At 43.1% G+C, this 18,296-nt stretch overlaps 1 protein-coding gene across 1 annotated transcript in view; it reads right to left on the reverse strand.

Annotated features, from left to right (window-relative positions):
- LOC109916628 (protein phosphatase 3 catalytic subunit alpha-like) overlaps window positions 1-18,296 on the reverse strand; it is a 286,452-nt gene that overhangs the window by 39,634 nt on the left and 228,522 nt on the right. The window contains exons 7-8 of the mRNA XM_048613193.1: window positions 15,844-15,921; window positions 14,321-14,415 (exon numbers count right to left, since the gene is read on the reverse strand). Of these exons, the coding sequence (XP_048469150.1) occupies window positions 14,321-14,415; window positions 15,844-15,921 (173 nt within the window). The remainder of the gene's footprint in view (window positions 1-14,320; window positions 14,416-15,843; window positions 15,922-18,296) is intronic.

The following is an 18,296-nucleotide window of genomic DNA, read 5'->3' on the forward strand; positions in this document are numbered from 1 at the left end:
TGGGGGTGAAGAAAGTGTGGACCAGGGAGTCCCTGAGGGAATGATCTCTGCGGAAGGTGGACAAGGGAGGGGAAGGGAATATTGTCATCAGTTTTGAAGAAGGGTCACCGAACCCGAAACATTAACTCTTTTTTTCCTTCACAGATGCTGCCAGATCTGCTGAGCTTTTCCAGCAACTGCTGTTTTTGCTGCTGTTGAAGAAGGGATATCAGACTTGAAATATTAATTCTGTTTCTCTCTCCACAGCTGCTTCATCAAAACTGGTCATGAGAGATGAGTAAACGTTGATGTTCAGAGAGACTTGAGTGTCAATATGCATGAATGACAGAAAAGTAATTGGCAATATACCAAGCAATGAGCAAGGTAAGTGGAATGCTGGTGTTTATTACAGTGGTGTAGCAGTATAAGAAAGTCTTCCTGTAATTACATGTGTGCTTGGTGAGGCCACACCTACAGTGCTGTGCACAGTTTTTGTAGCGGTTGCAATGAGGTCAGCCAGGTGGACCTCAGAATATAAATTCCCTGATTAGGGCTGTTAATCTGGTTCAATCAGGGAGCCCCAGTTGAACCACAGCCTGGGAGTGTCAAAGGTTCTGTTCACTCTAAGAACTGTCTCTGAGGGACCTGGATCAGCGTCAAGGACTCTCCACATGTAAATAAAGGGTAACTTGGTGACAGGATACCGGCCTCTTGTGGAGTTATTTCAGTTTTGGTATCTTTACCAAAGAAAAATTACACGTGGCTTACAGGGAGTGCGGTGAAAGTTCACTAAACCAATTCCTGGGAATGAGAACACTTTCCTATTTGGAGACATTGAGTAGGATAGGCCTAGACTTCAGTGTTTTAGAAGAAATGAAGGGAAGCAATCTCATTGAAGTGCACAGAATTATTCCAAAGGTTAACACGGTGGGTACGTTAGATTCGGATGAATGTTCTTGCTTCTAAGATGTTTGCTTGGTCAGAGGCTAGAACATGTGGGAGACAGATTCAGGATAAGGGTTTGGCGATTTTGGAGTGAACTAAAGGAAGATTTCCCTAAGAGGTTTATTGACTGAATTGGTGGCGATACGGTTGAATGTGAAATGTTATCATATTAAACAGTAAAGCAGGCATACATCTGGCTCATTTCTGCTGCTCTTGGGGTCTCCAAATCATAGAATCCCTACAGTGTGGAAGCAGGCCATTTGGCGCATTGGGGTCTGCACCAACCCTCTGGGAAGCATCCCACCCAGACCGACCCCAGCCCTGTAACCCTGCATTTCCATGGCTAACCTACCTAGCCTACACATCCCTGGACACTATGGGGCAATTTAGCATGGCCAATCCACCCTAACCTGCACATCTTCGATCAGTGGGAGGAAACTGGAGCACCCGGAGGAAACCCACGCAGACACAGGGACAACTTGTAAACTCCACAGAGACAGTCACCCGAGGCTGGAATCAAACCTGGGTCCCTGGCGCTGTGAAGCAGCGGTGCTAATCACTGTGCCACCATTTAAAATGAATGTTCAAATTTAATACCAAGCCATAAGCCAGTCTGTTAGAATGCTGGACTTGGCAAATTTTTGAAAAGGTATTTGATATTTAAGACTGGCCCATCAATAAAACTACACAATTTTATAGGAGCTCACTTAGCATATAAAAACAAAAGTAAGTTATGAATCTTGAAGCTCTTCTTTCAGACATTAATAACTTATGCAATGACAGAAGTAAACAAGTTTACTTCGAATTAAATCAAAACTCATTCATTTTGTTATTGTGCTGTGATGAGAGAAGGATGACTGCACTTGCTTGCAGTTAGACAGGTTTTCAATCACATAACTGCTCCAATATTCATATTGCTCTTCTGGTTCAAACAGATAAAAACCAATCTAATAAATCTCACTCTCTCTTCCTCATCACTATGTGCAAGAAAAAAATCATATTTATTCATCAGCGTCTAAAAGCAAACCAGCTAAAATAAATGACTGTCTCAACACTCTATCCAACAGCTAGCCTTACTCAGGGATCAGCAACATTCATAACTAGAAAAGACATTTTAAATTTTAGTCAAAAATGTAATCTCTCCCGAGCTGCAATGCTGTTATTCACATGCCTATCATGAATAGATTTATATTTATGAATGAGGTTTTTGTTTCACAAACATCTTGTTTATGTTGCAATCAATTTTTTTTGTTACAATTTTGTAATTAACATTAAAACTATTGTTTTTGATGTTAAAAAGAAAATTGAAAGTAGTAACAGTGGCTAAAAATGGGAAAAGAATTAGATGCACATTAGAAACAGAGATGGACTTTTTTTTGCAGCTAGTCCCAGGAACCTGAGTGACATGGAGTGACTCGAGGGACTGGGACGGGTCTCTTTGAAGGAGAGAGGATTGTGAGGAGATTTGAATGAGGTGCAAAATCACGAGGGGTCTAGACAGAGCAGAGACACACAAACTGGTCCCATTGGTGGAAGGATTGACAACCAGGGGGCACAAAATTAAGGTGATTGCCAAAAGAAATGATAGTGACATGAGGAAAACTGTTTTCATGCAGCAAGTGGTCAGGATCTCAAACGTGTTGCCCAAGGAAGCAGATTCAAAAGGGGATTGGATCGTTATCTGAAATGGAAAAATTGCAGGGCCATAGGAACTAGGTAGAGTATTGGTGCTAAGGGATTGTTCTTGTATGGAGTCAGTACAGAAATAATGGGCTGAATGGACTCCTGCAATGTAAAGTTTTGTGATTCTACACAAGACAAATGCAGCAGAAACAAATAACTTTTATTTTAACACGATTTCTGTTGGATTTACATAGAAGTTAGGAGGTGTAGGCCATTTGGCCCATCAACTCTACTCTGCCATTCAATAAGAATATGGCTGATCTCTCTGTGGTCTCAACTTTATATTCCTTCTGTTTCCACACCGGTGACTACTTGCTAGTCATGGACCTATCACCCTCTACCTTAATGACACCATCATCATTGCTCTCTGGGGAACAGTGTTCTTAGGCAAGCTGATTGATGCCTCACTACACCAACACCATGAAGGCTCTTGTGATGCAAGTGGCTGTGTTCCTAACCTTTGAGCCAGGAGGCCCAGGTTCAAGTCCCACCTGTTCCAGAGGTGTGTAATAACATTTATGAACAGGTGGATTAGAAAAACAGTTTGTCTTTCTCACATCATGAGGAGCTGTTCGAGTCCTTCAGAGACCACCAGGGTGGTGATGGCCTAGTGGTATTATCGCTGAACTGTTAAACCAGAGACCCAGATAATAACCTGGGGACCCAGGTTCAAATCCCGTCATGACTGATGGCGGAATCTGAATTCAATAAAAATCTGTCATTACAAGTCTAATGACGATCATGAATCCACTGTCGATTGTCGGGAAAAACCCATCTGGTTCACTAATGCCCTTTAGGGAAGGAAACTGCCATCCTTACCTGGTCTGGCCTACATGTGACTCCAGACCCATAGCAATGTGGTTGACTCCTAACTGCCCTCTGGGCAATTACAGATGGGCAAAAACCACGCCCTCCATCAATGAATAAATTTAAAAAATGTAACTGCACAGCCACAGGTCTGACTCCACAGAACTCAGCTTTCAGAGCTGTGTGTGGTGATCGACAGATTTACCAACCCTCCAAGTCATTGCAGTGCAGTGAAATCCAGCAGAGACACTGTTGGTACATTCGATGCTTTAAATCAACAGTTTTTAAAAAAAAAAATCATTCCTTGAATGTGTTAAGTTCCCCCCGCCCCCCCAGTTGAGAGGGAGGGTCAGACCACAATGGTTCAATGAACACAGACATCAGGTGGCTGGGACTTGGTGAGAATGGAATTCAGACAGGATCAGCCCGAAATGTCACAACTCAATAGAACAGAAACAAGGCCTACAGACTCTAAGGTACAAGGAGGCAGTCCTGGTAAAACCATTTCCCAGCAAGAAAATATCTGGTCTGGCCTTAGTCAAATAGTCAGAGTTAACGAGAGATTAACTCACCAGGGCTGAAACTTTGCTCAGTTACAAACCATAGAAACAGGCCATTCGGCCCAACTGCTGTGTGCCAGTTTGGATTCTACAGGAACTCTGCCCACTTGACTCTGTTTCACCCCCATCAACATTAGTGCAGGTAGGTCGGTGCAGACTGATGGGTCGAACAGCCTCTTCTTTTGTGCTGTGTGACTCTATATTCTTCAAATCCCTTCTCCTCATGCACTTCTCCGGCTTTCCCTGAAACATCTGTATGATTCATCTCAACCACTCCCCATGGCAGCTAGTTCTACAATCTCAACACTCTCTGGGTAAAAGGATTTGTCCCAAATTTCATAACCAGTGATAATTTCTCCTAAACCACCATCAAACTTTTAGGGTTAGACTTTAGTCTCCACTCTTCATGAGAACGCAACTTTGATTTGTTCAATCTTTCCATAGTGATAACCAGCCCAGTCTGGTATCATCACCAACATTTCTATCACCGTCTGAGAATACAGTGCAGTACTCTCAGTTCAAAGGAAGGATTCAATAAAGTGTATGATAACTTCTCTGCTCTTTGGGTCAGAAGATTCCAGATTCAAGTCCCACCTGCAGCCTTCAGCACAAATATGAATGTTTAAAATACCACAAGGATACACAGCGTGCTGCATAGTTTCAAGTGCTGTCTTTTTGGATGGTAGATTAGACCACAGCTCCATCTGGTCACTAAGGCAGATATAAACATATTCACTGGCAGGGATTGACATGAGGGAAGTTTCTCCTTGATGTCCTGGCCAACATTCATCCCTGAACCAACACCATAAAACAGGATCAGGTGGCCTTTTGTGGGAGGGGGCTTGTTGTGCAAAAATTAGCTGGCACGCTTTCTAAAACAGTGGTTATGTCTTCTAAAAGCTACTGCCTCACTGGCTGAGATGCCCAGTCATCCTAAAAACACTATGAAAGTCAATCTCGCCTAAAATTCTAACCCTCTTTACAGAGGAACCAGGAAATGCCAGGTGAAACAGAACAGTTCTGATTCAGTACTGGTGTGGAACTGACAACTTTGTCTTTACAATAATTCACTTTCTGCCAGGAGTGAACAGCATTTACATTACACAGACAGTCAGATACAAAAATACACCCCTCTCCAACCTCAAGAACACATTAAATTAATAGTTGAAATAGAAAACTACATAAACATTTTGCTTAACTCAAGTTTTAATGACACCCCGGTCCCCCCCACCCCCCACTTCCAGAGACAAAACAGGCCAATTACTCCATCCCTTGGGCATGTGAATCACAGTGATGCTAAAGAGAAACAACCCAAACACATTCATACAGCTGCTGTTTCAGTAAGTGGAGTTCTTGAGGTGCCTTCACACTTCAATAAGACTAACAACCACAAAAGGACAAAGCAACCACAAATGGACAAAGCACACAATGCAGGGACTGAAATCAAGGTCAAGCAGAAAGCTAAAGGGAAAGTAATTAGAAACCATACAAGACAAAATAAGAAAATTAAAACCAATTTAACAAGGCCAGGAATCATTTCAGTGGGAGTGATGACTAACAGAGTCTGCCTGGTTGGTACTGGCTTGTTCACTATCCCTCCACGAACTCTCATTCCCAGGTCTCTACATTTTGTCACCATTTTCTGGTGCATTATATTTAAAGGGCTCTCATTCTGACATTCAATTTTTCATCATCTTCCAATCAGTATGATGCTGTGGTGTCTTTACTTTGTACCATGAACAAAACAGGGCTTTATTTCTCAATCTTCTCCCACACACTACCCTAAAAAAGAACAAAATTATTTAACAGTCCCTCCTGAATTTTCAAACTAGTTTAATTCTTGTTCAAATTCTCGAAGGTAAAACATGTTAAAATGTTCATCCATTAAAATTGCATTTCAATTTTAATTTCATTTTAATATATTTGAAATGCTCATTAAGGTATCAGCCTTAGGCACTTGTCCAGTAGAATATATGGTGCTGTAGGTCATGAGGAAACTGGCCCAGTCATTTAGTCATTCAGGAGATGTAGGCATTGCTGATCTGACTGGAATTTATTGTCCATCTCTAATGGACACTAATAACTGTTCATATTTCATCCAAGCCTCTTTGTCTCCAGACCCGACAACGGCTTGTGGAAAATCTTTCATCTTGTACTCTCTGCAAACTCAAAATCAGCAAAATCCCTGTTAACAAATCTAAATGTATACCAACTCCCATTTATTCATGGCTCCTGGGCCAGCGATGCTTAATTCTGGAATGTTCACACTGGTCTTTTAATTCGTCCTTCCTGTCACCAACACCCCATCACCCCCACCGCACCTCCTACCCCTCCAACCCTTCCCTGTCACTGTGGCCTGCTCCAGCCCCAGATTAGCTGTCTGGACCATAGCTCGGGAACTCTTTCCTCCCACCTCTCCCTCAACCTTTAGAAAGCTCCTTAAAAACTAACTCTTCAATAAATCTTTTGGTCATTGGTTCCAAAAACTGTGCACAACGCCTATTGTCAACATTGGCTAATAATTGCTCCTGTATAGTGCCCTGGGATATTCCACTGCGCGGATTGAAAAACCAAAGTTGAAGGTACGATCTGGTGATTCTTTGCTGCAAGTGACACTGACACAGATACACGATCACTAATATTTTTTAAAGCTAGAGTTGGTCTTTGTTAGAAGGTTCAGTCAGAGATGATTTCTTTACTGCTGGAGGTAGACATTTTATTTACAGTCACAACATGAAAGTATCCTCAATGATGTGAAAATTCCTTAATGATCTAGAACATGCTTATTTAAGTAAGAAAGTGTACAGCTCAGAGGAGCATTAGCCTTAACACTGGATGTCGAACGTCAGGCCAATTCATACAAAAGCAGCGAGCAACAGGTTCTGTTATCTGGGCTCCTCTCCTGGTCCTTTTTCTGATGTTTCGAGAAACAGAAACAAACTCTGACCTTTCATTTCCAAAGCCCACCAGGTTCACAGGATTAGGAAGAAATAATCCTGCTCTGAGCTGCACAAACCCCAAGCTGTGATGTAAAAAGGAAATCCCGTCAACTTACAGGAAGGAAATCAAGAGTTCAGGACCGAGAGTAAAAAACTGTAGATGCTGGAATCCAAGGTAGACAAACAGGAGGCTGGAAGAACACAGCAGGCCAGGCAGCATCTGGAGGAAAGGAGCCGTCAATGTTTCAGGTATTACCCTTCTTCAGGGCTGAATGTGGCGGGGGGAGGAGTGGGGGGGTAGGGCAGAGCTGCAGATAGAGTGGGGGAGAGGGGATTAGTGGAATGGTGGTAATAGGTGGACACCGGTAGTGGGTACGACCTGGCTGGTTGATGGGAGGAATGGATCCGGTTGGTGGCTGGATGGGAGGGTCAGAAGGTGCAATGGAAGGGAGGAGATGGGGCCGTATCCCTAAGTCTGCCTCAGAGGATGTTTACCTGAAGATCCGAGGCCAAATGTCCCTCACCACTGAAGCGTTCCCCCACTGGGAGGGAATATTCCTGTCTGGCGATTGTTGCGCAGTGTCCATTCTTCCATTGTCGTAGCGTCCTTGCCTGCAGCGTATGAGATAGACCAACACTGGCTGAGTCACATGAGTATCTGCTGTGCATGTGCTGGATGGTATTCCCATGTGTAATGGTGGTATCCATGTCGAAGCCATGACAGGGTTGTATGGTGTTGTGGTAGATGTTATCCGGAAGGCTGGGTAGTTTGCTGCGAATAATGGTCTGTTTAAGGTTTGACGGTTGTTTGAAGGTGAGAAGTGGAGGCGTGGGGAAGATCTTGATGAGAACCTCATCATCATCGGTAATGTGTTGAAGGCTGCGAAGAACATGGTGTAGTTTCTCGACTCCCAGGAAGCACTGGACGACGAAAGGTACTCTGTCAGACGTATTCCATGTCTGTCTTCTGAGGAGGTCATTACAGTTTTTCGCTGTGGCACATCGGAACCAACGATCGATGAGTTGAGCATTGTATCCTGTTCCTGAGGGCATCCTACAACACCTTCAGGTGTCAATCGCTTTCCTCCTGTGTATACGTGGAGCTTGTCTGTAGGGGATAGCTGTTTTAATATGTTTAGGGTGGAATCTAGAGAAGTGCAGCTTCGTGAGGCTATCCATAGGCTTGTGGTAGAGTGATGTACTGAGATGTCTGTCCCTGATGGAGATGCGTGTCCCCAAGAATGAGAATGAATCTAAAGAATAGTCCATGGTAAGTCTGATGGTGGGGTGAAACTTGTTATATCGCTAAATAGTTGTCTCAGTGATTCCTTGCCATGAGTCCAAAGGAAGAAAATGTCGTCAATGTATCTGGTGTATAGCATTGGTTGGAGGTTCTGTGCAGCAAAGAGGTCTTGTTTGGACCTGTGCATGAAACTGTTGGCATATTGGGGGGCAAATCTGGTTCCCATGGCGAGAGTGAGAGTCAGAGTGTGCATGCATGTGTGAAAGAGTGCACAGGTTTGTGGAAGATAAACCAAATTTCAGAGAACTTTAAGAGAAAGAGAAGGACAGAAGACGTTATGATCCGAGAGGACACAAATTAAGTCATGTCACAGCATGGGAATGGTGAGGGAACGGCGAGGGAGTGGAGTGGGAACGGCGAGGGAAGTGCAGAGGCTGGACTTGGAAAACCAAAGGCCAACGGGACACCTGAGGAAAAGTCCAAGGAGGCTACAGCCAATAGGAGGATGTGGAAGGATTTGGAGACAACAGAAGAGGATTTCACTTTAGTTTCTGGGGAACATAAACCCAGAATAGGTTCAGATGCAAGCGATAGGCAGTGGCTAACCTCAAACATAATCAAATGTGGACAGTCTGCACTGAGCAACCAACCTGTTTCAGAGTGAAGGGCTGACAAACATTATTAACATCTTTGAAAGGAACCCTTACCAAAGTAACAATTACCAAAGTAAAAATTACCAAAGTAACAAGCACTCCACTGGAAACAGGTTACAAGTTAGTATTTATCAAAGCCACATTCTATCCCCAATAAACCTGAAGCCATCCAAACCTTTGCTGCCAGTCTCTCGAATCTCAGCACGTCCTGCTCTCCTATTACCCGCTGTGCTTACTGACCTACATTTGCTACATTTAGTTAAATAACATCTCCAGTTTAAACTAGGCAGGGAAACTGACTGCCTGGTCTAAATTTAACAAAACCTAGCCAATAACTCCTAATCCGCATTAGCGGCTGCGGTCTCCATTGCAATGCCTACACCAATCAAGAATCCACTTACCAACATCGACTAGCCAGGGATACCAAAGCCATTTTACCTTAGAAATTTGATTGAATTATCTGAGGAAGTGACAAGAAGCTTGATAAGAGTAGTGCAGTGGATGTTATCTACATGGATATTAGTAAGGCATCTGACAAGGTTCCACATGGCAGACAGGTCAAAAAAGTAAAATTAGCTACGAGGAGAGATCGGAGAGGTTGGGGTTGTTTTCCACACAGCAAAGAACGCTGAAGGGTGACATGATTGGGGTATACAAAACTGTGAGAGGGAGAGATAACGTAGACAGGAGGAACCAGTTTCCCTTTGCAGAGAGTTCAAAAATCAGGGGTCATAGGTTCAAGCTAAGGGGCAGAACGATTAGAGTGGGCGGGAGGATTTGTGTTTTTAATGCAGAGATTAGTGGGAGCCTGGAATTCACTGCCTGAGTTGGTGGGAGGGACGCAGACACCCTAAACTCCTTTTAAAAAGGGAAGTACCTGGACCTGCACCTTAAGTGCTGAAAGCTGCAGGTGTATGGGCCGTTTGTAGGCAGATGGGATTAAGAAAGACCATCTGGGTGCTTTTGGGTTAGCACGGACAGATGGGCTGAATTGTCTCTTTCTGTGCTGTATCAGTTCTGTGGATCAAACTCATCAGCACACCCCTCACGTGCAGGATCCCCCTTGAAGTGATGTTCTTATGAATTGTCCTGATGAGTGAGGGATAAAAAAGGTTCACCATGTGTGTGTGTTTTTAAAGCAATACTCGGCCTCTGTATGGCCAAACAATTAATGCGATTTTTAGATGCTCACTCTTTTCAAATTCCTCATGGCATTGCCTGACACCCCCATGCCCACACTCCTCCAGCTCTACAACCTTCTGCAGCCTTTACACCGTCCCTATCTCCGTCACCTCCTCCAGCCCTCACACCCCTCCCTTTGCGTTCTTCAAATCCCGTTGTCTTGAGTATCCACAATTTTAGTCGCTGCACCGTTGGTAACTGTGCCTCAGCTACCTTTGGCCTTAAGTGCTAGAATTCCTTCCTTAAACCTCTCCACCTCTCTCAGGAGACCCAGATAATGGTCTGGGGACTCAGGATCTATACTCAAATTTTAGGGACCGAGACTGCCATCCTTACCTGGTCTGGCCTACATGTGACTCCAGCCCAGGTAAGGATTGACTCTTAACTGCCCTCTGGGTAATTAGGGATGGGCAATAAATACTGCCCTAGCCAGCAATGCCCTCATCCCGTCAATGAATAAAGGATATATGGACAAATTTCTTTTGCTGACATGAATGTGAATATATGTGGTCTCTATATATAGCTTCAGTCAATTTATTGTAATCTTTTCATTGATGAAAGGATTTTACAGACTGCTAATTTGCACTGCATTCCCCATGGCATCGCCTTGACCAATGAGTCCATCTGCCTGGTCTGAGCTCAGTCAGCTAACTAGGATTAACGGCTTTTGTCGTGTCTCCATCCTAACCAGGTCCAAACAATTCGCTTTCTCTTCTCGCGCTGTATAAATTGTTGTCCCCTTGCAAAGTTTGTTTTCATCCTGATGAACGCAAAACATCAAGCTCTGACTCTGGGTCTATTTTGAAGCAAGGTTTAAAGTTCTGTACGACAAAGATATTGTTTATTGACTTAATTAACCAAAGGGCTGATGGGACTGATATTGGGTTGGAATGTTTTCACACAGGAGTCAACTGCCCTCTGGGCAATAAATACTGGCCTGGCCAACGATGCCTTCATCCTGTCAAATGAATAATAAAAAAAGGACTCCTGAAGGCTTCTGTTGACCAGGCTGTTAGCCCCTGCCTGAATATGTGCTTATCTGGTTTGATATCGAAACAGGTTTTATAAATGCTCCTGTAAAGAATTGACAGAGACCTCACCCAGAGGGTTAAGGACAGCAGACAAACCAGGGATGGTCCTTGTTGGGTGACAGCTAAGCTGAAGTCCATGTGTAAGGATAGTACAAGGCAGACAGACATCAAGTGTGAGCCCAGATCTCCCAGCACCAGGAGCTACAGCAAGGAGCTGTCGCTCAGTTCATTTTAATGCATTAAAGGCACTATTTAAATATAAGCTGTTGTTAGTGTCATCTATCTAATGAATTTTTAATTAGAATAATTCAAAAAAGCAATTTCAATATTGCATAAGGTGAGAGGTTAATGGGTTATGCACAAAGAGGCTAATGGAACAATATCTACTCATGTTGTAAACACCTGATCCAGCCATTAAACATTAACCAGAAATAAATACCATAATAAAAGGTCCAGGTCGTGACAGTTATTGTAACTGGTTTCTGGATCAGTTTACTAGAGTACAGCAATGACAAGGGATGTGGTTTTTGGGTAGCTCTCATACTACTGATCCAAACAAGTTGATCCTTGCATCCACAGATGGCTAGAGTAAAATTAACATTTGAAAACTTGTCTAAAAACCAAACAAGCTTCAACAGTTTTCTCCTTCCTGCTTGTTTGAAAGGATAAGTATAGACTGTTCCCAAATGGTCCGTGGCTCATGCTCCCACTCTATACCAGGCTCCTCATATCTCCCTTCCTTCACCATCTCCTCTTATCCCTTTCTCCAAGGTGTGTTTACCCAGTTTCCTCTTTTAGAAGGAACAGGGATGATCTGATTGAAGTCTTCAAGATATTAACAGGAAAAGAGAAGGTAGGTGAAAATAAATTACTTCCACTGGTTGGGGATTCTAGAAGTAGGGGCACAGTCTGAGAATTGAGGCCAGACCGTTCAGGAGAGATGTTAGGAAGCACTTCCACACACAAAGGGTGGGAGAGGTTTGGAACTCTCTTCCACAAACGGCATTGGATGCTAGATCAATTGTTAAGTATAAGTCTGAGATAGATACATTTTTGTTAAGGAAAGGTATTTCAGGATATGGGCCAAAGGCTGGTATATGGAGTTAGGCTACAGATCAGCCACAATCCTATTTAGTGGTGAAACAGGTTTGAGGGGCTGAATGGCCTACTTCTGTTCCTCTGGTCCTTAACTCTATTGATGTTGGTTCGCCTCGAACACTCCTTGAACGATGAGTTTCACATTTTCCCCATTCTCCGGGGAAAGAGATTTCATCTGAATTCCCCGTAGGATTTATCTGTTTTATTAATGACCCCTCATTCTGGACTCCTCATAATTGAAACATAATCCTCCTGTTCATGTTATCGAACCTCGTCATAATCTTCAAGTCCTCTATCAGGTCACTCCCTGGTTCTTCACTGAAGAATCCCCAGATCTTCAGTTTTTTTAAAATTTCTGATAAGTTATAACCTTTCAGTCCTGGTCCTATTCATGCGAATGGCTTTTTGGAACTTATTTCTAATATGGAAATCAGAGCACAACGGTTATGAACTGGAACTGATGAAAGCAGAGAACAGAGAAATATTTTATTGACAAGAAGTCAAAGCATGTTGGTGATGAGATGGTAAAACATCAGTCACTGATTCAGGTTCCCACTTCATTTCAGAGTCCAGTGCAAACTGCCAGCAAGACATGGAACCAATGGCAGTGTGTGTCTCTGGTGCCCTGACAGATCTCTACATTGTGATTCCTGGTGCATTAGTACACAACACAAACCCTAGGCCATCCCATAACTCACTCTGTCTTCCACGGATACCACTTGACCTGTCAAACCCTACTCCAAGACAACTTAATCTCCGATGGCCTGATACTACTCAGAGCATCAAACTGAAACAGGCTCCCAATCAGCACCAAGCAGGGTAGCAGTGGCAGGAAATCAGCTGGTGTTTACAGGGGAAGGAGAAGAATAACATAAAATAACCCTCATTCTTTGGCTGAGCAATGAGAGGGAACTGCAGAAACTTACAGCCCCAGCCACAGCGAGCAGAAATCCTTTCTGGACAATGTATTTGCTGCAGAATTACTTGACAGAGGGATGGAAGCAGATTCAATAGTGAAAGGAATTAAATAGTAATTAAGGAAATAGATTGAGGGCTAGGAGGAAGAATAAGATGACAGAGACTAATTAGGTAGCTCCTGCAAACAACTGTGATGGGCTCAATGATCTCCTTTGTGCTGTGAAATTCTAAGAATGAATCAGTCTTGTAACAGAACTATTTGGGAAAGATCAGACCACCTCAGTCAGTTTTTATGCAACATCAGTAGCTATGCTGGTACTTAATGTACCAGAACAGTTTTGCACAAATGTCTTTTGACAATGAAATTCTCAGGAGGAGGTGGAGCAATTTAGCGTCAATAATACTGACAAAGCCTTACCACTGGAACAGAGAACATCAGCATCATACAATACCTGACAATATTGTCCACACCATACTATCACCAGCTGCCTCAGGAATGACTTCTACAAAGACCTTGCCCAGAAATCAAACCACAGCTCACTAAACAGGGTGGACTGTCACCCGAGATAATTGGAAAATGATTCATAAACATTTCTCACAATCTACATTGTTTTGCCTATTGTAATTATTGTAATAATTACTTAATGCTGAAGTACAAAACAAGAAACACTTTTAAGCTCCTAAATTGACTTTCTATTGAGGACTGCAGTTTACCAATTTAAATAAGAAATTGTCAGGAGTCTTCAAAAACAGAAGACCAATAAATTCCTGAAAGTCAGAGAGTCTCAGAATCATACAGCATAGAAACAGATCCTTCGGTCCAACTTGAGAGTTTACAACATTGACATAGCGAGATTTATAAATTTTTATGCCCAACTTTATTTTGTTACACTGATGTGTTCACAGTTCAAACATAAACTTAGCTCTAAATTTCTCCCACCTCAACCATCTCCCTGCCTTTAATAAACAGTGATACCTTGCAGCTTAACATCTGGACATACACATTCTAACAGCACATCTGGTGACAGACACACAAGGCTGAGAGCAAACTTATCAAGATTGAGTACCAATCTTTGGAAATCTCAAAGCAGCAGTCAAATCATTGTCAACATGTCAAAAAAATAAAATTCAGAATTGCAAATAATTACCTTCAGACATAGCCAGAAGGAGCTGCCCTTGGCTACTCAAGGATCAGGACTCCCTAATCTGAGATAGACCTTGAAATAATTTAGCAGCACATTAATTCAGTAATCACCAATACACATGATACACATCCTCATACCTTTGTTGTTGTAGACATCCAGGTAGTTGGGAGCTGAAAAGATGGTGATTAGTGAAGGAAAGCCCGTTGTTTGACTCTTTCTATACATTCGGTACCTGTGAATATCAGTGTATCCAGTTACACAAAGGTTGGGCATTCATACAACTGCAGTCTATTTACCAAAGTGTACCATTATCATCCAAAGTTTACCTTTCACCTGCCTCAGTAAATGACTGCTGCATCTCAGATGTTACGGTGTTGATTAATTCTTTTTCTGTGAATTTGCTCCAGACATGTAGCAAGTAATGATTAGTTCAATCAGCAAGACTATTGATGTTACACATGTGATTGTCATTGTTTGAAACAGAACCTGGGTAACTAGACAGATAGGGCTGTAAAGACCACATACTTCACCTCCGTACACCCACGAATTAAATCGTTTAAAACAATCAATGTTTCAAATACTTCCTGACAGTCTCCAGGGATTTTGATTCCATGGTGCTATAAAGAACCCCATCCCACATTGTCAATATACCTCAACGTGAAGATGTTTCTGATAACGGGGCTAACGTTGCCTTTTGCCAGTTTGAACCAGGGTCATTACCTTACTGTCACATTTTAGTTTGGAGCAGTGGTTAAAGTTCTGAAGCTCTCGGCGGGGAATCCAAAAGCACCAGGTGCCCATTGAGTGAGCTTCTGGAAAGTGTTGCCGTTTGAGGTGCTGGGTGTTGACTCTCTGTATCCCTTCAAGAGGGAGCTGGACCGGTTCCTGACTGGGGCAGAGATCACATTGTATAGAAGGTCAGTGTCTTCATACGGAACAAGTGGATCTCCTGGATTAGTTTCAATAGCCTGAGGGGAGGAAAGGTCCCAGTACTAGCCCCTGGCTTACAGGTTTGTCATTGGAAAGTCTGAAACAGAAACAGGACAAGCTGGAAACATTCAGCGGGCGAAACAGCATCATGGAGAGAGGAACCCAGTGAATATATCGGGCCTGAGAGTGATCGTGAGAACTGAGTCGCCAACTCAGTTGCTCTCTCCACAGGCACTGTCAAACCTGCTGTGTACTTTCAGAATGTTCTGTTTCTGTTCGAGTTTCCAGCATCTGCAGTATTTTACTTTTTAATCGAAATGTACTGAAGAAACAGTAGGATAATGCAGATGGCTGCACGTTAGGTTCATTCAGCTCAGGTGAATTTCAATCAATTGAATCGCCAGACTCAAAATTCTCTTCAGTCGGTTATAACCAACATTCAATTCACTGCACAGGAAGATGTCAGGGGCTGGAGTGGCAGTGTCCCTACCTCCGAGCCAGGAGGCCCAGCTTCAAGTCCCCACCTGCTGCAGAGGCGTGCCTCAACATCACAGAACGAGCCGATTGGAAAATATTCACAGGAAGCCATCCCTAAAGAGCCCAGTACTTATTGATTAATGTAATAAATTTAAGCTGCTCAGTGGGGCACACCCAGTATGAATGTTATTGCACAAGGCTTAATTAAAAGTAGGAACAAGATTACATTTCTGCTGGAAAATCAAACACTTACCCAGCATCCTGTGCCTCATGTGCTCGGATTACTGATAATAAATTATTGTGTTGTAGGAAGTCACATACAGCAGGGTAACTGCAAATAAAAATATTAAAGCTGGTTAAAATTTTAAACAAGGTTTCGCACAATCATGAGATGCACAGATACACAAGGGGACAGCTGGACAAACACAAGGGAGGAAGGATCAGGAGGAGATAAATGGTAGGCTGAGATGAAGAGCAGTTAGAGGAGGATTGCGTTGCCCACAGATACTGCCTGGGACCTGGACATTGTGTGGAATGAATTACTGTCACAGTAAAGGCACAAATCAATTTATAAAAACTCAAAAACATAATTAATTGGTGGCAATCTGGAAGCTTCCACAGATTACGTTGGTTTTGTCTTTTGGGGCCCCCCTTTCTGTATATTAGGAGCAGGAGGAGGATGAGGTTCCATTCACCCTTCCCCCTCTGATCTCAATGATCCACACCGACTGACTTCCTGTCCAAGAAACACCTCAATTTTCAAATCTCTGACTGCCTTCAATCTCCTCCAGCCCCACAATATCTCTTTGTTCCTCCAAACCTGACTTCTCAAACCCCTGATTTCCGTCACTCCGTCGACAGCCATGCCTATAGTTTCTGAGCCCGAGGCTCTGGAACTTCTGCTCAAAACCTCGCAGTCATTTCTCTTCCCCCTTCAAACTCAATCATTTATCCAAGCATTTGCCCTCATGCACCTGATAACACTCATGTGAACCACTCTGAGATGCTTCATTTCATCCAAAGTGAGGCACAAACATAAATAGCTGGCGATTCTGGTGCAGGGAACTTGCTCTTTATTCAAGGAGCAAAGATCCTTGCAACTTTAGGGGAGGTGATGGTCGAGTCTTATTAACTGCCAGACTATTAATCCAGAGACCTAGGTCATGATCGGGGTTCGAATCCTACCACGGTAGCTCGTGGAATTAGAATTCCACACATTAAGAGTCTAATGATGACAATAAAACCATTGTTGGTCACTGCAAAAACCCAAATGGTTCACTAATGTCCTTTAGGGAAGGAAACTGCCATCCTTACCTACACGTGATTCCAGGCCCACAGCAATGTGGTTGACTCATAACTGCCCTCTGGGTAATTAGGGATGGGCAATAAATACTGGCCTGGCCAGTGCTGCCCATATCCTATGAATGAATAAAATGGTGTAATCCATTCTACTTTGTGTCTTAGTAAACATGAATGAGAATACAAGAGTGAGAATTTAGCAGCAAAAGCTGCAAATGCTGATGCGTTAATTGCATGGTCAATGGGACATGGGAGTTATGGCTGGTCAACATTTATTGCCAGTCTCTAGCTGACCTTCAGAAGGTAGTAGTCAGCTGCATTCTTGAACTGCTGCAATACCTGTGGTGTATGTGGACCTAAAATGGCAGGAAGTTAGAGAGGTAGTTCCAGAATTTTGACACTGAGGGAATAATGATATATTGTTATGTCAGGATGGTGAGTGGTTTGGAGTGGAACTTGCAGATGGTAATGTTTACATGTATCTGCTGCCCTTATCCTTCTAGATGGTAGTAATCGTGGGTTTGGAAGGTGCTAAGATGCCTTCAGTGAGTTGCACTTAGACCTATATAAGTCACGTTTAGAAGGTGGGGAGATCATTTCACCCAACTTCACAAACTTTTAATTGTTCTTTTGTGAATTTGAACGTCGTAGTGGGCTTTAACTCAACAGTTGGTCTTTGTTTAACTCAAGGATAAGGTAGAGGTGCTGCCATGTTCTGGGGAACTCATTTCAGGAAAGCTTTCCAAACTTTGCAAATGGCAAACAGGCAACTGTCTCAAATAGCACCAGGGATGAGAAATTCGCAGGATGATGGAGGAAGAGGTGGGGAATGGGATTAACTGCATAACTCCTTTAAAGGGCTGGCACAAGAAAGAGGGGCTGATGGCCTCCTTGCTGTACTGAAGGTGCTGCAATGATTTTTATTGGTTGTGTTCTGACTGAGATGGGAGCAGCACATTCTCTTTCTCTCGATCAACTACTCTGCAATTTAGAGACAAAGAAACTGCAGATGCTGGAATCCAAGGTAGACAAAACAGGAGGTTGGAAGAACACAGCAGGCCAGGCAGCATTTGAAGGAAAGGAGCCGTCAATGCTTCGGGTGTTAGCCTTCTTCAGGAATACCCGAAACGTTGGCTGTTCCTTTCCTCCAGATGCTGCCTGGCCTGCTGTGTTCTTCCAGCCTCCTGTGTGTCTACTACATAAACGTGACTGGTTTACCAGTTCCCAATCTGGCCAATTGTACACCTCCATAATTCATACTTAAAAGAAAAAGATCCAATCGATTGGTCTTGTCATTAAACAGAAAATTACAGAATTATTATAGCAGCAAACGTTTTCAAAGAAGATAGTTAACACACAAAATTTGTAATCTGAAAATATAAATGTTTACCCATCTAGGTAACACAC

The sequence above is a fragment of the Rhincodon typus genome, chromosome 1, assembly GCF_021869965.1.
Source record: "Rhincodon typus isolate 14 chromosome 1, sRhiTyp1.1, whole genome shotgun sequence".
Classification (NCBI taxonomy): Eukaryota; Metazoa; Chordata; class Chondrichthyes; order Orectolobiformes; family Rhincodontidae; genus Rhincodon; species Rhincodon typus.